Here is a 26925-nt window from a genome sequence, read left to right on the forward strand (position 1 = left end):
AGTGTTTTTTTTTTTTCTGTCAGAAAAACATTCTAACCTGATTTCAGTGACTTAGGTGTATGTAAATGGCTTAGTTTCCAATATAAACTATCTCTCAGGGTTTTACAATAATAGTTCTTAGTGTATTACAAAATCAAGTACTCTATGGTTCTCTTGGAAGAATTAACAGAAGTGAAGCTAGTCAACTTTTTTAAGAAACTGAGCAAAGAACGATTAGCAAATTGAGCAGCCTCTTAACCAGGATAGGTTCAGACAGGCTCCAGCAGAGCCACGTAGTAGACTTATGGACAGAAAAGCTGGTCAACTTTTGATTCTCAAATCCAGGCTGGCCATCCTGCTTCCCTCCAAAACCTGACAATGCTCATAGAACAACAATGAATATTAGGGTTGAGAAAATTTATTACAAATGTCTATTACAGAATAAATTAATGTATTAAAAAAATTTTAATGAATAAATTAAATCAATGAGTCACTACAGTGAAAAAGGGCTGAGAAGATCTGGAAACACCAAAGTCCTGCTAAGGAAACTAGGAAAGTATGACTGATAGATAATCTTCTTGTATGTATAAAATATGGCTTGGCAACTGGAGACAATTCTTAGGAAAACAGAATTGTATCAACAGTTGCTTGATACTTTTCTAAAGACATAATGTGTCAATAAAAGGAGAATGGTATGCCTCAAATGTAGCAAAAGCAAATGGCAAAGAGGGACATGAATATTAAAGAGGTACACCCTAGCCTAAGCACTAGGATAGTTCAGCAGGCTTTCCATACTTACCAGCAAACCCTCCAACTGCTATATTGGCCTCCTGTGTACCGCAGTAGCCCAAAGAAGGTAACCTGGCCTGTAGGACCATACATCCATCACTACAAACCTATCTTTCTCTTATCAGAAAAATTGATTCAACTGGCTATAAAGCTACTAAGGGTCCAGATCATATATGAAATCTGGTAACCACATGATACTTTCTCTCAGTTGACTTCCTAAGGTACCTCTATCCTCTCCACTCTAACATGAATTATAAGAATTTGACTTGCTGGGCACAGGGGCTCAAACCTGTAATCCCAGCACTTCGGGATGCTGAGGTCAGGAGTTCGAGACCAGCCTGGGCAACACAGAAAACCCTGTCACTACAAAAAATAAAAAGTTAGCCAGGGCCAAGTGTGGTGGCTCACGACTATAATCCCAGCACTTTTAGGAAGCCAAAGCAGGCAGATCACTTGAGCTCAGGAGTTTGAGACCAGCCTGGGCAACATGGTGAAACCCCATCTCTACAAACAAAATAAGCTGGGCATGGTGGTATGTGCCCATAGTCCCTGCTACTCAGAAGGCTGAAGTGAGAAAATCACCTGAGCCTGGGAAGTTGAAGCTGCAGTGAGCCATCATCGTGCCACTGCACTCCAGCCTGGGCAAGAGCAAAACCCTGTCTCAAAACAAAAAAATTAGCCAGGAGTGGTGGTGCGCATTTGCAGTCCTAGATATGTGGGAGAATCACTTGAGCCCAGGAGTTCAGTTACAGTGAGCTACAATCTTGCCACTGCACTCTAACCTGGACAACAGAACAAGTCCCTAAAAATAAAAAATTAATAGAGAATCTAAGTATCCTGACTGCTGTATATATCATTTGAACACGCTGAAATATTCTTTCCCAATTAAACTTTCTTTTGACCAAATTCGCCATACTTTCGTATCATGGTGCCTTGTAAGTACCGTTCTTTCTAGCCTACTCATTCCATTCAATACTAACAATAAAAGAACTGGCCGGGGACGTGGTGGCTCACGCCTGTAATCCCAGCACTTTGGGAGGCCGAGGCGGGTGGATCACCTGAAGTCAGGAGTTCGAGACCAGCCTGACCCATATGGAGAAACCCCGTCTCTACTAAAAATACAAAATTAGACACACATGGTGGCAGATGCCTGTAATCCCAGCTACTCGGGAGGCTGAGGCAAGAGAACCACTTGAATCCAGGAGGCAGAGGTTGTGGTGAGCCCAGATTGTGCCATGGCACCCCAGCCTGGGCAACAAGAGCAAAACTCCGTCTCAAATTTAAAAAAAAAAAAAAAAAAAAGAAAGAAACTAACACTGTCCTAATTCTTAAATTCTCATAAAATCCTTTGCAGATGATACTACCATGATCCCCACTTTATAGGTAAGGAGTAATTAAGAAACTTGCCTAGGTTCACAGAGCAATTAAGTAAAAGAGATGAGATTCTAAACCAGGAGTTCTGTCTCCAGAGCCCAGGGATTTAACTTTTTTTTGTGCCCTGTACCATTTAGGAAATCTAATGAAGCTTGTGGATTTCTTCTCAGTCTAATATTTTTTAATGCATAAGATAAAGTACATATGATTGCAAAGGAAGCCAATTACATTGAGGGAAAAAAACCAATGTGTCATATTGTTTAGTATGTGCTTCTCAATCTAGTGGATTTCGACATAATGATAAACATATTTCAAGATTCTACAAAAAACACAATACAGTTTGCCTTTGAATAACATGGGCTGGAACTGTGTAGGTCCACTTATACAGATTTTTTTCAATAAAAGTTACACACCTTGTGCCTGCCTCCAGTTCTACCTCCTCCACCTCTGTCACCCAAGACAGCAAGACTAAAACCCCCTCCTCTTCTTCCTCCTCAGCCTATTCAACGTGAAGACTACAAGGATGAAGACATTTATGATGATCCACTTCCACTTAATGAATAATATATTTTCACTTCCTGATTTTCTTAATAACATTTTTTCTCTACTTTACTTTCTTGTAAGAATACAGTATATAATACACACAACATACAACAAAATATGTGTTAGTAGACTATGTTCTCGGTAAAGTCAACAGAATCCTAGTAGCAGTTAAGTTTTGAGGGAGACAAAAGTTACACGCACATTTTTTACTGTGTTGCAGATTGGGATTGGTACCTCTAACTCCTGTGTTGATCAAGAATCGACTGCATATTTTATTATAAAAATATCTGATTTATACACAAATCACAATTAATACTACTGTAGTTTGTTATTTACATTCGTAATTGAAAGAAATGCTAACTTCTAGTCAGAGGTTACTGAAGAGGTGATTTTCCCAAGTTCATAGATGCCATCCATGTTAAAACCTTAAACTCAACACTAAAACAGTCCTCTCTTAACACAGGCATTTAAAAAACCAATCAATCCAAGTGTGGTGGTACACATCTATAGTCCCAGCTACTCAGGAGGCTGAAGCAGGAGAACTGCTTGAGCCCAGGAGCTGAAGACCAGCCCAGGGAAAATAGTAAGATTCCATCTTTAAAAAAACAAAAATAAAAAGACCAATCCTTGGCCCTTCTCTCTATCTACCAAGAATTCCCTGGTAATCTCATCCAGCTTCATGGCTTGAATACTACCTAAACTGGTGACAACAAAATTTATCTCCATTCCAGACCTTTCCCCTGAACTTCAGACTTGGTTATCAACTCAATTCAAATGTCTAACAGGCAATCTCAAACTTACCATGCCTAAAATTGAACTCCTCCTAATCTAGTCCTCAAACTTGCTTCTTTTAGTCATCACTCTCTTTGTTGACGGCAACTTTCTAACTGCTGAGACCAGAAACCCTGGAATCATCCTTGGTTCCTCACATATCACACCAACAAATCATATTAGTTCCATCTTCAAAATATATCCAGTATCCATCCATTTCTCACTACTCTTATGTTACCATCTTGGTACCGGCATCTCTTTTCTGGATTACTAGCTTCCTTACTAGTCTCCAGGCTTACCACTGTTGTTCCCTTTGCAATTCGAATGATCCTTTGAAATAGAAAGCAGACTATGTCACTCTTCTGTTCAAAACTCCTGGCAAAGTCCTTAGAATGGCTCTACAAGACTGTGTAACAGCTAAATCCTGGCCGAGAGCAGTAGCTCACACCTGTAATCCCAGCACTTTGGGAGGCCAAGGCAGGTGGATCACAAGGTCAGAAGTTCAAGACCAGCGTGGCCAAGACGGTGAAACCCCATCTCTACTAAAAACACAAAAATTAGCTGGGTGCAGTGGCAGGCACCTATAATCCCAGCTACTCAGGAGGCTGAGGCAGAAAAATCACTTAAATCCAGGAGGCAGAGACTGCAGTGAGCCAAGATCACGCCACTGCACTCCAGCCTGGGGGACAGAGTAAGACTTCATTTCAAAAAAAAAAAAAAAAAAGCTAAACCCCACCTCACCCTAACCCAATTTACTATTACACTTTCTTGCTCATTCCATTCTAGCCATAATGGACAAAACTCACAGGTCTGCCTCAACACCTTGAAACTCACTATTCCCTCTTATTGAAATGCCTTCACCCATTATTAACATGGCTACTTCTCCTTTAAATCTTTGCCTAAATATTACTCCCTCAAGGATACTCATCCAGTATACCTCACTTTAAATTGCAACCGCTTCCTCAACAATTCTGAATCCCCCTTACTCTATTCCACTTTCCAAAGCACGTACCTTTGAACATTCTATATTATTTAATTTTATTATTATTATTTTTTGAGATGGAACCTCCTTCTGTCCCCCAGGCTGGAGTACAGTGGCACAGTCTCAGCTCACTACAACCTCCACCTCCCAGTTTCAAGCGATTCTCCTGCCTCAGCCTCCCAAGTAGCTGGAATTACAGGTGCCTGCCACCACACCCGACTAATTTTTTTTTTTTTTAATTTGTATTTTTAGGAGAGACGAGGTTTCACCATCTTGGCCAGGCTGGTCTCCAACTACTGACCTCAGGTGATCCACCCACCTCGGCCTCCAAAAGTGCTGGGACTACCAATGCAAGTCACTCCACTTGGCCAGAACATTCTGTATCATTTATTATCACCCCCATTAGGATGTAAACTCCACAAGGGCAAAATTTTGTTTTGTACACCAATTACCCCTAGTGTGCCTACGTTTGGCATACTCAGACATGCCTATGTTCAAAGAACTGAACCTCTATCACTGTAAGGTACTTGCCTATCTCCCTCATTAAAAGAGTTCCTTAAAGACTAACTGGATCTACTTTGCTGTGTCCTCAACACCTGTCCCTGGGCCTGCCCCATAATGGACACCTACTGCACAGATACTCAAGTGATTACAGCCACTTTCACCTGAAACACAATAGCCTATATGCTGCTGAAAAAAAAAAAAGCCATCTTGCAGCTGTGTCTGATTAAAAGCATGAGTACAAGACAAACCCAGAACATCAGATGCTGTTACTTCAGTCAAACAGAAATTACATTTTTGCCTCAGTTTCTTCGTATGTCTAAGTACCATTTCAAGCCATCCAAAGTCTAAAAAGGGCACTTGGCCATTCCTCCCCTGAGCCATGTTGCCCACCTAATCTTTTCATCCTCAACTTAAATCCTACCTTTTAACTTTTCCCTGATGACCCCAGCTAGAAGCACTTACACGTGCCACATTCTGCGCCAAGTGCTCTTCATGCATTATCTCATTCAATCCTCCCAAAAAGCCCTAGTAAGGTGTTAACCATTATGATACCTATATAAAAGATGAAAAAAACCCAAGTTCGGAGAGATGAAGTCATCTGTCCAAGGTTAAAATAGTGTTCAGATCCAGGTCTGACTCTGAAATCCAGGTTTTTAAAATCCTATACTGCCTTTCTCTCTCCTGTAGCATTATAAACACTAACTAGCTTACTATCTCAAGGGTTTGCCGTCACTTCACTTCTCTAGGCTTCATTTTCTTCATACGCCAAACAGGTGATATTGCTCAGAATACCTACCATGATCCCCTCCAGTCTTTATAGTATTATGAAAAAAGGAAAAACACAACAAAACAACAACAACAAAAACATGTTACAATTCTTTACTCCATACAGGTTAATACACAAGAAAAGGGCCTGGGACAATGGCTCATGCCTGCAGTCCCAGCACTCTGGCAGGCCAAGGCAGGAGGCTCACTTGCGGCCAGGGATTCAAAACCAGTCTGAGTAATGTAATCTTTTATTTTTATTTTTTTTTTAATTAGCCGGGTGTGGTGACACATGCCTATAGTCCCAACCCAGGAGGCTGAGGCAGGAGGACTGCTTATGCCCAGAGGTTCAAGGATGCAATGAGCTATGATGACACCACTGCACTCCAGCCTGGGTGACAGAGTGGGACCCTGCCTCCAAAAAAAAAAAAAAAAAAAAAGGAAAAAATACACAAGAATTTAAAAATATATAATCACTGTCAGAAATCCAAAGCAGTGCATTTCTACTACATTAAAGCAATAAAAACTCCAAAACATGTAAAACCATAAAACATTCTTCCTTCCCCACTCGTGTCTACCAAAGATGCACTTCTGAGTCAATTTTCCCACATATTATGAAAAATTTTTCCCCAAGAAGTGTAAGGATGTGATCCTTAAAGCTTCTGGACTTCATCAAACAACCTGGTAAAAGGAAGTAAAAGCAGGCACTTAGCCTATTCAAAGGTTAGCATGTTACTTTGTACAGAGCAAGTGCTAAATAAGCATTTATTGAATCGTGATAAAAAAATTTTTTTGAGGTTTTTTAAACTAAAAACCTATAACGTGAGCTTTGTAATTGGACTGATTGTGCAGTAAATCAAAACAATCTTACCTAACTGACCCTGCCAGTAGCAAAACAAAAAGACCAATCTAATTAAGGTAATGTTAACCAATGGCCAAGAACCCATGAAAGGAAAAAGTCATGTTAACTTACTATTGCAAGTAAGAGTTGAGTTTTTAGAAAAGCAAAATAATGATTTATCGTGTTGTGCAGAAATGACCAACACCTCAACAGAATCCGTTGTGTTGCAATCAAAACTAAGAACTATCAATTAAGATCCAGACATTTCTGGACCAACGTGAGATGTGGCAAGGGATTCAAAAACGAGCCACAGCCAACCTAAGGTAAAATGTGTCAAAACAGCAAAGCTCTTGGAATTATCCTGGTCATAAAAGTTTGACAGTTTCATGTGAAACCCCTATCAACCAATAAGTTTGAAATGAATACTATATTCCTAGGTCCAACAACAGCAAACGGAGTTTAAGAATGGCTTTTCAAAACAATGGTCTCCTGAGGGTTCAGGGAAAGAAGTGACTTCAGGCTTTCTGAGGTAGCAGATACAAATTCAGACCTCAAGAGAAATGTAAAGGTGTCCTAGACTGAAAAATTACTATTGGGCAAAACTGTGTTTCGGTTTTCCAGAACATTGTCTTCTTTAGAGAATCCTCAAACGATTCTTAGTTTTTAACCAAGTCTTCACAAGAAATAGAAAGTCATCCGTTTAGGGTAAGAGGTTCCTGTTACCAAGAAAATCGTGTCCGAAAGTGTGAAAATCTCACAATCTGCAAGAAAATGTATGCCCCTCAGGTGGCTTTCATTTTCAGGCGGAAAAACAAATCCGGTGTCACCTCAACAACGGGACCACACAAACCTCGCCATTACAAAACCCAAGTGCCAAAGGTGCAGAATGTGAAGCCGGAAGCACTGCGAGGCCAGGATCGAGTTCCCAGGAGGAAAAAAATCAAACTCAGGAGTGCAGCGCGGGCCCCTCCACGGCCCGGGGGCCAGGCAACTCGCGCTAGGCCCTTCCGGTCCGAGCCGCTGCCGTCGCGGGGAGGTCGGGCGACGGGTCGAGCTTCCACCCGAGCCCGGGGATTCGCGGCCTACCCTCACCCGCGCCCTCTTGCCGGGCCAGGCACCGGCAGCTCCTCCGACTATGCCCCTTGACTAGCAGCGGGCCCCGGACGAGCCGCGAGGAGCCAGCCAGGACCGCCGAGCCCCGGGCTGGCCGGGTCGGTGCGGACACGGCGGCAGCCGTACGGACCGTGGCCGCCCCTCCCCCACCGGCCCGGCCCAACCGCCGCCGCGACGCGAGCAGCGGCGCCAACGCCGGGCCCAACCGCGGGCCTGCAGCGGCCCCAGCCAGGCAGCTCGAAGTGGCGGCGCGGGCCTGCTCCCGACACCGACCGCGCGAGGCCACCGCGGGCCCGTTACTCCTCGCGCCGGCCACCCGTCAGGACGCACCGCCCTCGGCTGGGGCTGAGGCGGCCGACAGCAGCAGGGGGCCGCGGAGCTGATACTTACTCAGGGGTCGGGTGCTCCGGGTCGTAGAAATCCCCCATCTTCGGAGGCGGCTGCGGCTGCAGCTGCTTCATCGGGAGCGGCTGGAGGCGGCGACGAGAGCCCCCTCCCCGCGGCAGGGCGACGCGGGGGAGGGGAGGGGAGGAGGCCGCAGGTCCGACCGCGGCGGCGGCAGGGGCGGCCCGCGTCGCTACCTCGCTCGTCGCTCCCTCCCTCCCTCCCTCGGACGCCCGCCAGCCGCTCTCTCCCTCTCACCCTCACACCGGGAGCGACGCACACCCCACCCGCCCCTCAGCTTCGCAGGCCCGGCCCCTTAAAGAGACACACACGGGCCCCCAATACGCCGCCAGTCGGCGTGCCTGCAGCTGCTAGCTTGACCCCAGGCCGGGACGGGCGGAGTGGAACACTGCCCGGCGGGCCCAGGCCGACCGTGTCTGTGGCGCTCCGGAATAATAAACCCCCGGCTCCGGTGATGTGGGCCAGGCCGGACCTAGAGAGGCGGCACCGCGACCCCTCCCTCAACCCTCCTGGCGGCCGGGAGCAGCGTGACCCGGCCCGCTACCGTGTTACAGCTGGCGACTGACAAACAGCAGGCGACGTCGGGAGAACTCCCCGAGACAGCCGAGACATCAGCCTTCTTGCTCCACGGCCCTGTAGGACCTGCCCGCCGGGAGCCCCGGAGTCCGCGGCAACGCCGAGGGCCCCTCCCCCAGGTCTCTGGGCTCTGAGGTAAAGCGGCCGCGGCTGCTCCCGGCCCCTCGTCCCACTCGCCCCTCTCTCTCCCCCTTGCCTCTTCATCTCGACCCCTTAGCAAGCATGGAAGCGCAGCGAGGCGGGGGATTGCTCGGAGGCCGAGCTTCCGGCAGCCTCCTCCGCCCTCCTGCCCGCTGTGCCCTCGGGGCTCCTACCTCCACCTCGGCGCGGCGTTCTGCCCCCACCCGAAGTCTCTAAGGCTGCAGCTCCGTTCTCTTGTGTGGTTCTTGGGGCCTTAGAGGCAACGTCATGAAAAAGGTGTATTAATCACTTTCCTCCAGAAATGATAAGATGAGATTAAGTAGAATAACTTGAAAGAGTTACGAGTTGTTATATTTGGAAGGAGGGATAGGAACGCGTAAATTCAATAGCTAAACTTTCTAGATGCTGAGGAGTTTTTTGTGATAGATCATTTTGACATTGGGGGTTCATAGGGTTAGCTTTTTTTGTGTTGTTGTTGCTGTTGTTTTTCCACTAGAATTTTGAATCGGATTTTACCAGCAATTGGTTAGGGAAAGGAAAGGATGTGTCTTCCAGTTGAGAAACAGTGGTTAAAAACTGAAATGTGGGCCAGGTGCGGTGGTTCACGCCTGTAATCCCAGCACTTTGGAAGGCTGAGGCGGGCGGATCACCTGAGGTCAGGAGTTCGAGACCAGACTGGCCAACATGGCGAAACCCCATTTGTACTAAAAATACAAAAATTAGCTGGGCGTAGTGGCGCACGCCTGTAATCCCAGCTACTCGGGAGGCTGAGACAGGAGACTTGCTTGAACCCAGGAGGCGGAAGTTGCAGTGAGCCGAGATTGTGCCACTGCACTCCAGCCTGGCGACAGAGTGAGACTCCATCTCAAAAAAATAAATGAGTGAAAATAAAAAATAAACTAGCTGGGCGTGGTGGCGCGCCTGTAATCCTAGCTACTCGGGAGGTTGAGGCAGAAGAATCGCTTGAACCCGGGAGGCGGAGGTTGTAGTGAGCCCAGATCACGCCACTGCACTCCAGCCTGGGCGATATAGCGAGACTCCATCTCAAAAAAAGAAAACAACAACAAAAATCTTAAATATGATATGAGAGAATAAACATCCTTCAGTGGCTAACTTTTTAAAATAGCCTTTGTATGTAGGCTACAGTGTCTTTTAGTGTTTTATAATCATTGTTTTTCACTTAGGGATTATTTTGGCTTTTATTATTTTTTTTTCCTGGTACCTTTAGGGTTAGCATGGAGGTCCAGGGTCCATCTGACTCCCTAGGTTCGAATCTCCCAAGGCCATTTCTTTACACACCATTATTGTGACTAATTTCCCTGTGGTTTTTCTCATTTTTAAATGAGAATATTGCTGCCAACTGGTCTTCTCACTATTGTGAGGATTAAATGAGCTGTTTGTTAAAGCCTTAAACTTTCAGTACATGTCAGCGTTCTTTAGCCATGATAGTGCAGAGGTTAAGAGCTAGCTCTACCTGGCATTGTGTACCAGGCACTTTCTAGCTTTGTGACATTGGGATGCTTGCTTCTCATGCTTCCCGTGCCTCACCTGTAAATGGGGTATTAGCCACTGCGCAGAGAATGTTGTGAACATGCTTGCACAGTGCCTCTCATTAAGTGCCTAGTAAGTGTTATCTTTTGGGCTTTGAAAGAATAGATTGAGGCCCTGTGCCTTAGATGCCACATAGGCAGTTGGGAGTCACTTGACCTTGGACAGGCAGGATAGGGCAATTTTAGATGGAGGTGGTTGAAACAATGTAAGTGTGAGGTGGTAAGGACCTAAGCTGAGGTAAATGAGAAAAAAGCAGTCAGGTGCAGGTTTCCTATTTCCTCAATAAGAAAGTAAGCAATTCTCTTACAGGAGGTACAGCTGGGCACTGGAATGCCTGGTCTCACGATAGCATTGGTTTGGTCAGAACCCAATGCAATAAGCTTGTCAAGCCATGGGAATCACTGAGAATTCTAAGCCCCAAGCAGAAACAAATGAACTGGGTTTTTACAGGCAGTGCCTTCATCTATAATTGCTCTCAGAGTTCTTTGGACTCATATTTTTAAGTCAAAGAGAATGCATGCTTGGAGCACATACTTGGGCCTGGCCTCCTGATCAAAGCTGTGGAATAATTTGGTTTTTAGTGTTATTAAATACTGACTGTCCCCTACTTTCTCCACGTTTAAAGGAAAAATGTCTAAAAAGCCCTAGCATGAAATATACGAGGCGTTCACTCCCAGAGTGCTAAAATCGTAAAAGCCTTTATCATTTCAGCCGGGCGTGGTGACTCAGGCCTGTAATCCCATCACTTTGGGAGGCCGAGGCAGGCAGATCACCTGAGGCCGGGAGTTCAAGACCAGCCTGACCAACATGGAGAAACCCCATCTCTACTAAAAATACAAAAATTAGCTGGGTGTGGTGGCGCATGTCTGTAATTCCAGCTACTAGGGAGGCTGAGACAGGAGAATCACTTGAACCTGGGAGGCAGAGGTTGCGGTGAGCTGAGATCGTGCCATTGCACACCAGCCTGAGCAACAAGAGCGAAACTCCATCTCAAAAAAAAAAAAAAAAAAAAGAAACCCTTTTTACTTTCTGCTACTTTACTGTCTCCTGTGGGTCAAGGCCAACCCCATCCCAGGAGATCCCAGGGTTGCCAGTAGTGACCCTGAAACAAAATCGTCTCTTGCCTTAGGGAAGACAGAAGGCCAAAGGTCAATCACTCTCCACAGGTAGCCTCCGGATACCTGGTAAGGGGTAGTAGAAAGAAGAAATGTAGGCCGGGTGCGGTGGCTCATGCCTGTAATCCCAGCACTTTGAGGGGCCAAGGCAGGTGAATCACCTGAAGTCAGGAGTTCAAGACCAACCTGACCAACATGGAGAAACCCCGTCTCCACTAAAAATACAAAATTAGCTGGACGTGGTGGCGCATGCCTGTAATCCCAGCTACTCTGGAGGATGAGGCAGAAGAATCACTCGAACCCGGGGGGCAGAGGTTGCGGTGAGCCAAGATCGCGCCACTACACTCCAGCCTGGGCAACGAGAGCAAAACTCCATCTCAAAAAAAAAGAAAGAAATGTAGGTCGGACACAGTGACTCATGCCTGTAATCCCAGCACTTTGGGAGGCTGAGGTAGGCAGATCACTTGAGATCAGGAGTTCAAGACCAGCCTGGCCAACACGGTGAAACCCCATCTCTACTAAAAATACAAAAATTAGCTAGGCATGGTGGTGCACACCTATAATCCCAGCTACTCGGGAGGCTGAAGTGGGAGAATCGCTTGAGCCCAGGAGGTGGAGGTTGCAGTGAACAGAGATCGCATCACTGCACTCCAGCCTGGGCAACAAGAGTGAGACTCCGTCTCAAACAAAAAAAATGAATAAAATAAATAAATATGTATTTTCTCCTCTGTAGCATAGAAACATTTACTATCAACATCTTAGCATTTTGGGGAGCAGAAAATGAGATAATGTCTGAAAAAGTACCTACTGCCTCTAAACTGATAGCTATACAACAAAAAATTGGCTACCTTATAAATTTAGGTAGATATATGAGGCTCAATACAATTGAAGATTTAGATTTACTCAGTATACAGAATAAAGGCAGCATAATTTAGAATAAATTACTCATTCACATACGTTTTGTTATACTATATTGTTATAATTGTTCTATTAACTACTGTTAATCTCTTAGTGTGCCTAATTTATAAATTAAACATCATAAGTATGTATGTGTAGGAAAAAACAAAGTATATTTAGTGTTCCAGGCATCCACCAGAGGTCTTGGGACCTATCCCTTGTGGATAAGGTGGGGACTGCTGTAATTACAACTTTTTTTTTTTTTTTTTTTGAGATGGAGTCTCGCTCTGTCGTCCACGCTGGAGTGCAGTGGCGCGATCTCAGCTCATTGCAAGCTCCGCCTCCCAGATTCACGCCATTCTTCTGCCTCAGCCTCCTGAGGAGCTGGGACCACAGGCGCCCGCCACCAGGCCCGGCTAATGTTTTGTATATTTAGTAGAGACGGGGTCACCTTGTTAGCGAGGATGGTCTCGATCTCCTGACCTTGTGATCCACCTACCTCGGCTTCCCAAAGTACTGGGATTACGGGCGTGAGTCACTGTGCCCAGCCTAATTAAAACTTATTTTTATTCCTGTTCATTCTGCACATCCCAACACAAGGCAAGAGGAATCTAGAAAACAATGGACAACCTACATTGAGCTCCACCTGCTATAATTCCTATTACATGTTATTTGTTTCAAGTCAGCACCCTCCTACATAATATTATTATATTCTGTAGTTGTTTTTCCTATACAGATAAGCTTTCTGTTATGTATTGCTTTGTTAACAGATTTTAATTACATAATATGTCTATCTTACCAACTTTATAAGTTTGTTGTAGGCAGAAGCAATCTGTCTTTCATATATTATAGTGTTTGAGGCTGTAGGTACCAAGTGTTGAATGAATAACTACTTTGTTACTTCTGAAAACCTTACTTTTTGATTAATACTTTTCCTTTTTACCAATTCCTTTTTCTTTTTTTTCAGGCTCATCCATGGAATACCAATCCTTTTTCTTAGTGTTCACATTGGATTTTTCTGTTAAAAATAGATTGTTAGAGTTGGCTAACAAGTTGATGACTTCCAGTCAAGCACTCTCTTCTGTAAAGTCTCTTTTGTAAGCTCCTACAAGCAGCTATTTCACTGGACTTGAAATGACTGATTAAAAAAGAACCACACACTGTAACTCTCAAGCATACAGGAATATTGGTATTAGGTTTTTTTTTTTTCTCCAATATGTTAATCTTGTCTTCCCTACAATTTTCTTTTTTTTTTTTTTTTTTTTTTTTTTTTTTTTTTTTTTTGAGATGGAGTCTCACTCTCACCCAGGCTGGAGTGCAGTGGCACAATCTCGGCTCACTGCAACCTCTGCTGCCAGGGTTCAAGTGATTCTCCTGCCTCAGCCTCCTGAGTAGCTGGGATTACAGGTGTGTGCCACCATACCCAGCTAATTTTTTGTGTCTTTAGTAGAGACGGGGTTTCACCATCTTGGCCAGGCTGGTCTTGAACTCCTGACCTTGTGATCCACCCTCCTCAGCCTCCCAAAGTGCTGGGATTACAGGAGTGAGCCATGGCGCCTGACCTCCCTACAATTTTTAAACATTCAGAGAGGTGATTATGGTGTATGTTTTATTCTGTTTTGCCTTGGATCTTGGCGTTCTTCTAGAGAACTCATCTGCTCAGGAGCTTCTCCATGCGTCTTCCCTCCCAAACTTGTCTTACCCAGTAGAGAATGAATGTACTCAAGATTACCAGTTTTGCAGATGAGTAAACCAATTATTCCAGAGGTTATGGTATATATCTAGAGTCGTATGACTAAGAAATGGTAAAACCAGGATTTCAGCCAGGTTATGTGATTCAAGACATTTTCAGACAAAAAAATCTGGAGTTTACCACCAACAAGAAATGATCCCAGCCTCAGCATCTAAGCCCACACTAGGAGCATTGAGTGCTGAAAAAAATTTTTTTTAATTTTAAATAGTAAATAATTTTATAAAAAAGAAATGATCCCTTATACAAGAAGGAATGATAAAAATATTGGTAAATAAGTGGTTAAAACTAAAAACTTTTTACCATACAAAGTAATAGTAAGTAATTTGTGTGGTTAATGAGGTAAAGCAAGATGGAACTGATAACCTGCACAACAAAGTCATATATTTAGAAGCAGGATGAATGGAGTGATGGTTGGAGTTTTCCAAGGTCCTGGTATCATTTGGGAAGTGGGTAAAAATATTGATGAACTTTAACCGTTACTCTTTTAAGTGTATAAGATAAAATATGTAGGGTAACTGCTTTTTCAAATTAACAGAAGAAAATAAAATAAAGAAAAATACAAAAAAAAGGCCGAGCATGGTGGCTCATGCCTGTAATCCCAGCACTCTGAGATGCTGAGACGGAAGGATTGCTTGAGATCAGAAGTTTAAGACCAGCCTGGGCAACATACCCAGACTCCCTCCTAGCTCTACAAAAAACAAAAAAGATTAGTCAGGTGTGGTGGTGCACACCCATAGTCCCAGCTGCTTGGGAGGCTGAGGCAGGAGGAATAAATTTCAGTTTTAAAAAAAGAGTGCAAAATGGAGAAGAAAATAAAACTTAGGCCAGGTATAGTGACTCACGCCTGTAGTCCCAACAGTGTGGGAGGCTCAGGCAGGTGAATTGCTTTAACTCGGGTTCAGGACCACCCTGGACAACGTGATGAAACCCCTTCTCTACCTAAAATACAAAAAAAATTGGCTGGGCACGGTGGCTCACACCTGTAATCCTAGCACTTTGGGAGGCTGAGACGGGCAGATCACCTGAGGTCAAGAGTTCAAGACCAGCCTGGCTAACATGGCAAAACCCCATCTCTACTAAAAATACAAAAATTACCCGGGCACAGTGGCGTATGCCTGTAATCCCAGCTACTTGGGAGGCTGAGGCAGGAGAATCACTTGAACTCGGGAGGCGGAGGTTGCAGTGAGCCGAGATCACGCCACTGTACTTCAGCCAGAGCAAGACTCCGTCTCAAAAAAATTAGCCAGACATCATGGCACATGCCTGTGGTCCCAGCTAGTCAGGAGGCTGAAATGAGAGGATCTCTTAAGCCCAGGAGTTCAAAGTTACAGTGAGCAATGATCTTGCCGCTGTACACCAGCCTAGATCACAAAGCAAGACTCTTTTTTTTTTTTTTTTTTGAGACGGAGTCTCGCTCTGTCGCCCAGGCTGGAGTGCAGTGGCCGGATCTCAGCTCACTGCAAGCTCTGCCTCCCGGGTTTACGCCATTCTCCTGTCTCAGCCTCCCGAGTAGCTGGGACTACAGGCGCCCGCCACCTCGCCCGGCTAGTTATTTGTATTTTTTAGTAGAGACGGGGTTTCACCATGTTAGCCAGGATGGTCTCGATCTCCTGACCTCGTGATCCGCCCGTCTCGGCCTCCCAAAGTGCTGGGATTACAGGCTTGAGCCACCGCGCCCGGCCTTTTTTTTTTTTTTTAAAAAAAAAAGACCAGGCACGGTGGCTCACACCTATAATCCTAGCACTTTGGGAGGCTTAGGTGGGCGGATCACTTGACGTCAGGAGTTCGAGATCAGCCTGGCCAGCATGGTGAAACCCCTTCTCTACTAAAAATACAAAAATTAGGCCGGGCGCAGTGGCTCAAGCCTGTAATCCCAGCACTTTGGGAGGCCGAGACGGGCGGATCACGAGGTCAGGAGATCGAGACCATCCTGGCTAACATGGTGAAACCCCGTCTCTACTAAAAAAATACAAAAAACTAGCCGGGCGAGGTGGCGGGCACCTGTAGTCCCAGCTACTCGGGAGGCTGAGGCGGGAGAATGGCATAAACCCGGGAGGCAGAGCTTGCAGTGAGCTGAGATCCGGCCACTGCACTCCAGCCTGGGCGACAAAGCGAGACTCCGTCTCAAAAAAAAAAAAAAAAATACAAAAATTAGCTAGGCATGGTTGCATGCACTTGTAGTCCCAACTATTTGGGAGGCTAAAGCATGAGAATCGCTCGAACCCGGGAGGCAGAGGTTGCAGTGAGCTGAGATTATGCCACTGCACTCCAGCCTGGGCAACAGAGCAAGACCCTGTCTCAACAAAAAACAATTCATTTCGCATCTTTATGTGGCTTCTAGAAAATTTAAAATCACATTTGTGACTTCCATTTTATTTCTCTTGGACAGCACTGATCTAGAATATATATAGAACTAATGTAAGTGAATAAGAAAAAGACAACCCAGCTTTTTAAATTGGCAAATACCTCAGAAGAGGAAAAATTAATGGACAGGAAACATTTGAAAAGCTCTTTCAGGGAAATCAGGCTGCTGGTCAGAGTGTTAATTGATACAATCACTTTGGAAAACAAGTTGGTTGGCATTACCTAGTAGAGTTGCATATGGGCATATCTTAAAACCCAACAATTGTTCTTAGATATACAAACTAAAACTCTTGCAAATATACACCAAAAGACATGTCTAGGAATGTCCATAGTAGTATTGGCAAATGGGTAAATGTCTATCAGCTATAGTATATGTAATGAACTACTATTAAACAGCTTAAAAGACAAGGTCTGCATTTGTTGCTGAGGCTGGAGTATCACCTCAAACACTTGGGCTCAAGCGATCATCCCACTTCAGTCACCCAAGTAGCTGGGACCACAGGTGTACTCCACCATGCCTGGATTTTTTTTTTTCCCCTGTCTTATGGTGCTGATGTATAATTGTTTTTTAGTTTTTTTAGAAACAGGGTCTCACTGTGTTGCCCAGGTTGGTCTTGAACTCCTGGCCTCAAGTGATCCTCCCACACTGGCATCCCAAAGCACTGGGATTACAAGCATGTGCCACCAGCCTGGCCATAACTGAAATTTTCATTTACACCTACCAAAATGGTAAAGTCTTGGGGACATAATAATGAACAGGAAATAAAAGGCATAGAATGTTTTTCCATTTATGTAAAGTTTTTAAGAGTCAAAATTAAACAACAGATGGTGTTAAGAATTAAATATGGTAAAACTATAAAGTAACCAAGAGAAAGGTAAAGAAAAATTTTAGGATAATTTTGTTTTGATTTGGTTTTCCTTTCTAAACAGGAAAAGGGATTATATAGGGGACACCCAGGAGGCCTCAGAGCATAGATAAAGTTGTATTTCTTAAACTAGGTAGTAAGTGGATAGATATTTGTTTTGTTATTTTGTCTACCCTAAATGTAATGGATATTATTTATATATATTTATTATTTCATATCAACCTTGTATGTGTCCTTTAACCTAGCAAATTCTATTTCTAAAATATTGGTTCATGGAAATAAAAGCACTTGTACATAGACTAAATGTACAAGATTAATGGTATTATTTGTGGTGGGAGAAATGAAGTGAATGCTCATAAATAAGGGAATGGGTGAATATATTTTGGAACATCCATACAGAGGAATATTATACTGTCATTAAAAAGAATTGGGTTTGCCAGACATAGTGGCTCACAACTGTAATTCCAGAACTTTGGGAGGCCAACATAGGAGGATCACTTGAGCTCAGGAGTTGGACACCAACCTGGGAAATGTAACAGGACCTCATCTCTACTAAAAATAAAAATTTAGCTCGGTGTGGGGTCATACGCCTGTAGTCCCAGCTACTCAAGAGGCTGAGGTGGGTGGATTCTTTGAGCCCAGGAGATGGAGGCTGCAGTGAGCCAAGATTGTGCCACTGCACTCCAGTCTGGACAACAGTTCAAGACTATGTCTCAAAAAAATAAAAAAAAAATAAGTATATGCATATGTATTTAGATATCTATTAAGAAATTAGGCCAGGCGCAGTGGCTTATGCCTGTAATCCCACCACTTTGGGAGGCTGAGGCAGAAGAATCATCTGAGGTCAGGACTTTGAGACCAGCCTGGCCAACATGCCGAAACGCTGTCTCTACTAAAAATACAAAAATTAGCTGGGTGTGGCATGCACCTGTAATCCCAGCTACTCAGGAGGCTGAGAAGGAGAATCACTTGAACCCAGGAGGCGGAGGTTGAGTGAGCCAAGATCGCACCACTGCATTCCAGCCTGGGCAACAGAGCAACAGAGTAAGACTCTGTCTCAAAAAAAAACAAAAAAAAAAACAAAAAAAACCTTACACTATATTCCGAGTCCTAAAATAAGAAACAAATTTGCAAATTAAGAAATTATTGATCTACTTATTGATTATTGCTGAGCAATAAACTCTGAATTTTTTTTACTCTGAAATGCACTTTATTTATAATTTAATACTTAAAAATAGTTTAGCTAAAGTAATGTTTATAGGATGTTCTCTGGTTAGACATGTTTCACACAACAGTTTTCAATGCTGAAAATTCATTTGATAATTTTAATCGCAATTTATGATTGATTAATGGATTGATCAGTAATTTAGATGCCATAAGAAGCATTGAAAGGAATAATCTGCCTATTTGCTTATTGTACAATCTTGATAGTTAGTTATAAGCCAAGAATCTGATATCCCACTCTTGAATTACATTTTTCAGTGTGTGTATTTGGTCAACAACAGGTTGCAGTGAACCGAGATCATGCCACTCCACTCAAGCCTGGGTGACAAAGCAAGACTCCATTTCAAAAAAAAAAAAAAAAACTGAAAATACCAAATATTGACAAGGATTTGGAGCAAGTGGAACCCTCATGCATTGCTGATGGAAATGCAAAATTATACAGCCAAATTGGAAAAAATAACTGGGTGTGGTGGTGTACACCTATTTTTCCAACAATTTGGAAGACTAAGGTAGGAGGATCCCTTGAGCCCAGGAGTTTGAGGTTACAGTGAGCTGATGGCTCCACGGCTCTCCAGCCTGGGTGACAAAACTGTCTCAAAAAAAAAAAGAAAAACTTGATGCTATAAGAAAAAAACTATATACCAATGTCCTTCATTAACATAGATACAAAAGGTTTAATCAAAATTTTAGCAAATTGAATCCAACTCTCCCCCACGCCCACATCTATCTATGTATCTATGTTTGTTTGTTTGTTTGTTTGTTTTGAGACAGACTTTCACGTTGCCCAGGCTGGACTGCAATGGTGTGGTCTCGCTCACTGCAACCTCTGCCTCCCGGGTTCAAGTGATTCTCCTGCCTCAGCCTCCCGAGTAACAGGGATTACAGGCATGCCCCATCACGCCCAGCTAATTTTGTATTTTTAGTAGAAACAGGGTTTCACCATGTCAGACAAGCTGGTCTCAAACTTCTGACTTCAAGTAATCCACCAACCCCAGCCTCCCAAAGTGTTGGGATTATAGGCATGAGCCACTGCACCCAGCCTTCGTTTTTTTGTTTGTTTGTTTTGTTTTGTTTTTGAGACAGGGTCTTGGTCTGTCACCCAGGCTAACTGTAACCTCCGCCTCCTGAGTAGCTGGGACTATAGGCATAAGCCACCACGCCTAGCTAGTTTTTGTTTTGTTTTGTTTGATTTGGCTGGTTGTTTTTTTCTTTTGTTTTTGTTTTTGTAGAGATGGCATTTTGCCATGTTGCCCAGACTGGTATCAAACTTCTAGGCTCAAGTGATCCACCCACATCGGCTTCCCAAAAGGCTAGGATTATAATCACATCTGTAGGCATGAGCCACCACACCTGATAAATCTAACAATACATTAAACGGAAAATACCAGGCTGGGCGCAGAGGCTCACATCTGTAATCCCAGCACTTTGGGAGGCCAAGGCTGGCAGATCACCTGAGGTCAGGAGTTCAAGGCCAGCCTGACCAACATGGTGAAACCCCATCTCTACTAAAAATACAAAAATTAGCCAGGCGTGGTGGCACACGCCTGTAGTCCCAGCTACTCGGGAGGGTGAGGTGGGAGAAGGAACTAGCCTTGTCTCAGATGAGTCTCTGGACTTCTGAGTTAATGCTGGAATAAGTTAAGACTCTGAGGGACTACTGGGAACACATAATTGTATTTTACAATGTGAGAGAGACATGAGATTTAGAGGGGCCAAAGGTAGAATGATATGATTTGGGTCTGTGTCCCCACTAAATCTCATGTTGAATTGTAATCCCCAGTGTTAGAAGTGGGGCCTGGTGGGAGGTGATTAGATTATGGGGATGGTTTCTCATGAATGGCTTAGCACCATGCCCCCTTGTGAGTTCTCACAAGATCTGGTTGTTTAAAAGTATATAGCACCTCCCCACCCTCTCTCAGTCTAGCTCCTGCCATATAAAATGCTGGCTCCTGCTTTGCCTTTCACCATGAGTAAAAGCCTCCTGAGACCTTCTCAGAAGCAGATACTGCCATGCTTCCTGTACAGCCTGCAGAACCATGAGCAAATTAAGCCTCTTGTCTATAAATTACCCAGTCTCAGGTATTTGTTTATACCAATGTAAGAAAGAACTAATACAAGTGGTTTCACTTCTTATAGCCTAAAACTACATAGCATACCTTTGAAATTGCACCTGCTTTCTATTGCTTATAATTCAGACTTGTCTTTTCATTTGTGACCAATTCCTGTTATTTCCAAACCAAAGAGTGCATGAGGGTGAATTATATTACCCTGAAGAGATGAGACAATGACTTTGACTGACCCATTCAGCTGGTCTAGGTGACTAGAGACTGTGCAGAGATGTCAGGACTGTTGCCCAGGACACAAAGCAGATTTACAGGGCATTCCTCACTAAAAGAACATTTTAGGGACACTTGCTTATCCAGAAAGGCATAAATAAGGGACTGGTAACCCTGATAACTTGAGAACCCTACTGCTACCTGGTGGTTAGAGGCAGTCTGAGACACATAAGAGAGTGATTCAGGCCGGGAGTGGTGGTTCACACCTGTAATCCCAGCACTTTGGGAGGTCAAGGTGGGCGGATTGCTTGAGGTCAGGAGTTTGAGACCAGCTGGCCAGCATGGTGAAACCCCCCTCTACTAAAAATACCAAAGTTAGCCGGGTGTTGTGGCACATGCCTATGATCCCAGCTACTTGGGAGGCTGAGGCACAAGAATCACTTGAACCCGGGAGGTGGAGTTTGCAGTGAGCCAAGATTATGCCACTTCTCTCCAGCCTGAGCAACACAGTGACACTCTGTCTCAAAAAAAAAAAAAAAATGAAAAAGATTTTGGGACCTGGACAGGTGGCCATGGTGAGACCTTTGAAGACATATGTATGTCCATAGCAGCTGGACCACCAGGGGCAGGGCAGGGCCAAACATAGTATGTCCTCCCTGGCCCAGCTGTGTTTCCTGGCCATGCCTAGAAGGGTTGTACTTTATAGCCATCCTGGGTGCCAAATGGGTACTTGGGACCCAGAATGACTGGGAAAAACGTTAGAGGAGGGTAACTGTGTATCTTGAAGTAATGTTATGTTAAATTATGTAATAGATAATCATAAAATGTCTGAGTCATTTCTAAGTTAAAATGCTGATATATCAGTCAATTTAATCTTAGTTTTTTGTTGTTGACTTTAGACATCTAGAAATACAAAGCATAATCAACTTAAGAATAAAAAATACGGGCCAGGCGCGGTGGCTCAAGCTTGTAATCCCAGCACTTTGGGAGGCCGAGGCAGGTGGATCACGAGGTCAGGAGATTGAGACCATCCTGGCTAACATGGTGAAACCCCGTCTCTACTAAAAATACAAAAAACTAGCCGGGTGAGGTGGCAGACACCTGTAGTCCTAGCTACTCGGAGGCTGAGGCAGGAGAATGGCATGAACCCGGAAGGCGGAGCTTGCAGTGAGCTGAGATCGCGCCACCGCACTCCAGCCTGGGCGACACAGCAAGACTCCGTCTCAAAAAAAAAAAAAAAATACAGTCTGGGTCCAGTGGCTCATGCCTATAATCCCAGCACTTTGGGAGGCCAATGCGGGCGGATCAGTTGAGTCCAGGAGGCCAGCTTGGCAACATGAAGAAACCCTGTCTCTACAAAAAAAATTTAAAAAATTAGCCAGGTGTAATGGCAGGTGGGTGTGGCGGTGTGTGCCTATAGCCCCAGCTATTAGGGAAGCTGAGCTTCCTAATACAGAAAGGAAGCTGAGCTTGGGAGGTGTAGGTTGCAGTGAGCCAAGATTGTATCACTGCCCACCAGCCTGTGCAACAAAGTGAGACCCGTCTCAAAAAACAATATGCAAATAAGGACAATTATTAACAAAACAAAGTGAAATCCATATCTGAAAAGTGTTTCTGGCCAGGCGTGGTGGCTCACGCCTGTAATCCCAACATTTTGGGAGGCTGAGGTGAGTGGATCACTTGACACCAGGAGTTCAAGACCAGCCTGGCCAACATGGTGAAACCCTGTCTCTACTCAAAATACAAAAATTAGCCTGGTGTGGTAGTGCATGCCTGTAATCTCAGCTACTTCTTGGGAGGCTAAGGCAGGAAAATCACTTGAACCCAGGAAGCAGAGGCTGCAGTGAGCCGAGACTGTGCCACTGCACTCCAGCCTGGGTGACGGAGCGAGACCCTGTCTCGAAAAAAAAGTGTTTCTAAAGGTAACCAGGCCAGGCACAGTGGCTTGCCTAGGCTACCAGCTACAGGGCAGGTTACAGCTAGTGGCCCAAGCTCTGGGATAAAATATTAATATTAGTTAAACTTAGTCCTTTAAGTTTAAGCTTATATGCTTTGGTATCTTATATGGTTTAACAAAGCTAAATATATTTCAATCTATTAATAAAAGTGGAGGAAACATCTTTCTAAAAACTTATGAAGTGATTTTCATCTACAAATACTGATAAAAAACGTTCAAAATTACTTTTTAGGTTTTTCACTAGAAATTATGTTACTAAGAGTTAAAATTATAGTAAATACATATAATTAAAACTACTAGGCTGGGCCTGGTGGCTCATGCCTGTAATCCCAGCACTTTGGGAGGCCGAGGCACATGGAACACCCGAGGTCAGGAGTTCGAGACCAGCCTGGCCAACATGGTGAAACCCCGTCTCTACTAAAATACAAAAATTAGCTGGGAGTGGTAGCAGGTGCCTGTAATCCCGTAATCCCAGCTACTTGTGATGCTGAGGCAGGAAAATCTCTTGAACCTAGGAGGTGGAGGCTGCAGTGAGCAGAGATTGTGCCACTTCACTCCAGCCTGGGTGATAGAGCAGACTCTGTCTCAAAAACAAACAAAAAAAAAAATTCTAGATATAAGGGAAACAATTCTGTGTACACAGCATTTAAAAATGTGGGCCGGGCACGGTGGCTCAAGCCTGTAATCCCAGCACTTTGGGAGGCCAAGACCGGCGGATCACGGGGTCAGGAGATCAAAACCATCCTGGCTAACACGGTGAAACCCCGTCTCTACTAAAAAATATGAAAATCTAGCCGGGCGAGGAGGCTGAGGCAGGAGAATGGCGTGAACCCGGGAGGCGGAGCTTGCAGTGAGCTGAGATCACGCCACTGCACTCCAGTCTGGGTGACAGACTCCACCTCAAAAAAAAAGAAAAAATAAATAAAAATCAAATGTGTCGGCCGGGTGCAGTGGCTCACATCTGTAATCCCAGCACTTTGGGAGGCCGAGGTGGGCGGATCACGAGGTCAGGAGTTCGAGACCATTCTGGCTAATATGGTGAAACCCCGTCTCTACTAAAAATACAAAAAATTAGCCGGGTGTGGCGGGGTACACCTGTAGTCCCAGCTACTCAGGAGGCTGAGGCAGGAGAATGGCGGGAACCTGGGAGGCGGAGCTTGCAGTGAGCCGAGATTGTGCCACTGTACTCCAGCCTGGGAGACAGAGCGAGACTCCGTCTCAAATTAAAAAAAAAACAAAGCCGGGCGCGGTGGCTCACGCCTGTAATCCCAGCTCTCAGGGAGGCAGAGGCGGGAGGATAGCTTGAGCCCAGGAGTTCGAGACCTGCCTGGGTAATGCAGCGAGACCCCGTTCTCCACAAAAAGGAAAAAAAAAAAAAAAAAAAAAAGACAAAAAAAAAATCAAATGTGTCTTTGGTAAAGAAGATTATAAAGAAGGCATGGGAAAGTAGTTTTTGTTAAAGGAAAAGTACTTTTGTCTAGAGATTCTTAAAGATTCTTTTAAGTCGAAAGGACAAGAAAGAATGATAGATAAAACTAAATGGAAGCTGGGCGCAGTTGCTCACACCTGTAATCCCAGCACTTTGGGAGGCCAAGGCAGGCGGATCACCTGAGTTCGGGAGTTGAGGACCAGCCTGACCAACATGGAGAAACCCTGTCTCTGCTAAAAATACAAAATTAGCTGGGCGTGGTGGTGCATACCTATAATCTCAGCTACTCAGGAGGCTGAGGCAGGAGAATCGCTTGAACCTGGGAGGCGGAGGTTGTGGTGAGCCCAGATCGTGCCATTGCACTTCAGCCTGGGCAACAAGAGCGAAACCCCATCTCAAAAAAAAAAAAAAGAAAAAGAAAAAACTGAGGCCGGGCGCGGTGGCTCACGCCTGTAATCCCAGCACTTTGGGAGGCCGAGACGGGCGGATCATGAGGTCAGGAGATCAAGACCATCCTGGCTAATACGGCGAAACCCCGTCTCTACTAAAAAATACAAAAAACTAGCCGGGCGACGAGGCGGGCGCCTGTAGTCCCAGCTACTCGGGAGGCTGAGACAGAAGAATGGCGTGAACCCGGGAGGCGGAGCTTGCAGTGAGCTGAGAGCCGGCCACTGCACTCCAGCCTGGGCGGCAGAGCAAGACTCCGTCTCAAAAAAAAACAAAAAAACAAAAAAAAACTGAATGGATATAGAAAGTTGAGGAAATAAAGAGATTGGAAAAAATGGTAAGAAATTATAAAAATCTTCTAGAAAGCTTATCTTGTGTCGTCAAAGCTGATTGAAATTGGATGGATCAGCTGGGCGCGGTGTCTCACGCCTGTAATTCCAGCACCCTGGAGAGCCGAGGCGGGCGGATCACGAGGTCAGGAGTTCAAGAGCAGCCTGGCCAACATGGTGAAACCCCATCTCTACTAAAAATACAAAACCTAGCCAGGCATAGTGGCGGGCGCCTGTAATCCCAGCTACTCAAGAGGCTGAAGCAGGAGAATCACTTGAAGCTGGAAGGCAGGGGATGCAGTGAGCTGAGATGGCGCCACTGCACTCCAGCCTGGGTGAAAGAGCGAAACTCCATCTCAAATAAATAAATAAATAAATAAATAAATAAATAAATAAATAGGATCCGCATTCCCATTGTACATAGCACCCTTAGTCTTCCAGAGTGGTGGAAAACACAAGTCGGATAATAAAGATAATCAACTGGCAAAGCTTATGTAAACTTTTAACTTTCCCTAGCTTAAGGCTCTTCCATTTGCTGGACTTACATTCTACCCGGTTTGGAAAATATCAGGTTTGTTTCTCCCTTTGAAATAGTAATGGGAAAGTCCATGTGCCTGGATGAAGGAGCCTATGAACCAGCTCTCCTTAAAGGTGATATTCTTTGTTTTTGCTAAGGGCTTGTAAGCTTCTCACTAAAACTAAGGATTAATTAAGGATTTTTTTTTTTTTTTTTCAGATGGAGTGTCGCTCTGTCACCCAGGCTGGAATGTAGTCCTGTGATCTTGGCTCACTGCAACCTGCGCCTCCCAGGTTCAAGCGATTCACCTGCCTCAGCCTCCTGAATAGCTGGGATTACAGGTGCACACCACCACACCCAGCTAATTTTTTGTATTTTTAGTAGAGACGGGGTTTCATCATGTTAGCCAGGCTGGTCTTGATCTCCTGACCTCGTGATCCGCCCGCCTCGGCCTCCCAAAGTTCTGGGATTACAGGAGTGAGCCACTGCACCTGGCCTATTTTTACTTTATAGAGATAAGATCTTTCTGTGTTGCCCAGGCTGTTCTCAAACTCCTGACCTCAAGTGATCCTCCTGCCTTGGCCTTCCAAAGTTCTGGCATTATAGGCATAAGCCACTGCACCTGGCCTGGTACCTTTAGAAATAAGAACACTTTTCAGACCTGGATTTCAAATTTTTGTGTCAATAATGGTCCATATTTGCATCATATTTTTTATTAAGCTGATTATGCTTTGTATTTTTAGATATCTAAGGTCAACAACAGAAAATGAATTATGATAGCTAGATGCTTAGAATCCAATATTCTGCAACTTCCTTGTAAGTGGATGGCCTGACCAAGGTCCCATTGCTCTGTCTCTTTTTGTTGTCAATCAATTCAGCCTTAAGATCTCACTAAGTTCATAAGCCATAATACCTCTCCTCTCTTCCTCTGACATGGAACAAGGTTACCTGGGAATGAGCCTTCCCAACTACGTGGGAGAAGCATACATCTAAAATGTTGAACATCAATGCTTTCAGAAGAGAAAGATTTCAATCAAAAGAGGGAAATGAGAGGAAAAGAAAACAACAGAGCAGTCTGAGCTACATGAGATATGCAAAATTTATCAGGCACAAAGAGACATGAGTGGCTGGGCGCCACGGCTCACACCTGGAATCCTAGCACTTTGGAATGCTGAGGTGGGCAGATCACTTGAGCTCAGGAGTTCAAGACCAGCCTGGGCAACATGGCAAAACTCCATCTCTACAAAAAACACAAAAAAATTAGCAAGTCATGGTGGCACACACCTGTAGTCCCAGCTACTTAGGAGGCCGAGGTGGGAGGATTACTTGAGCTGGGGAGGCAAAGGTTGCAGTGAGCCAACATCACGCCACTGCACTCCAGCCTGGGCAACAGACAGATCCTGTCTCAAAAAAAACA

The 26925-nt window shown here is 44.6% G+C and overlaps 1 protein-coding gene across 13 annotated transcripts in view; it reads right to left on the reverse strand.

Moving 5' to 3' along the window:
• Positions 1-8288, reverse strand: part of SETD2 (SET domain containing 2, histone lysine methyltransferase) — a 152063-nt gene extending 143775 nt beyond the window's left edge. For 11 of the 13 annotated variants that reach the window (XR_004058854.1, XR_004058856.1, XR_004058855.1 and 8 more), the window contains exon 1: positions 8052-8139. Coding sequence is in view for 3 of the 13 variants with exons in the window: in XM_030936373.1 (XP_030792233.1) it covers positions 8052-8122 (71 nt within the window). In the remaining 10 variants the exon portion in view is untranslated. Of the gene's footprint in view, positions 1-8051 lie in introns of all 13 variants that reach the window. The other 2 variants (XR_004058863.1, XM_010374759.2) reach the window with 2 other exon arrangements.
• Positions 8289-26925: the final 18637 nt, after the last annotated feature.

The sequence above is a fragment of the Rhinopithecus roxellana genome, chromosome 1, assembly GCF_007565055.1.
Source record: "Rhinopithecus roxellana isolate Shanxi Qingling chromosome 1, ASM756505v1, whole genome shotgun sequence".
In the NCBI taxonomy this organism is placed as follows: domain Eukaryota; kingdom Metazoa; phylum Chordata; class Mammalia; order Primates; family Cercopithecidae; genus Rhinopithecus; species Rhinopithecus roxellana.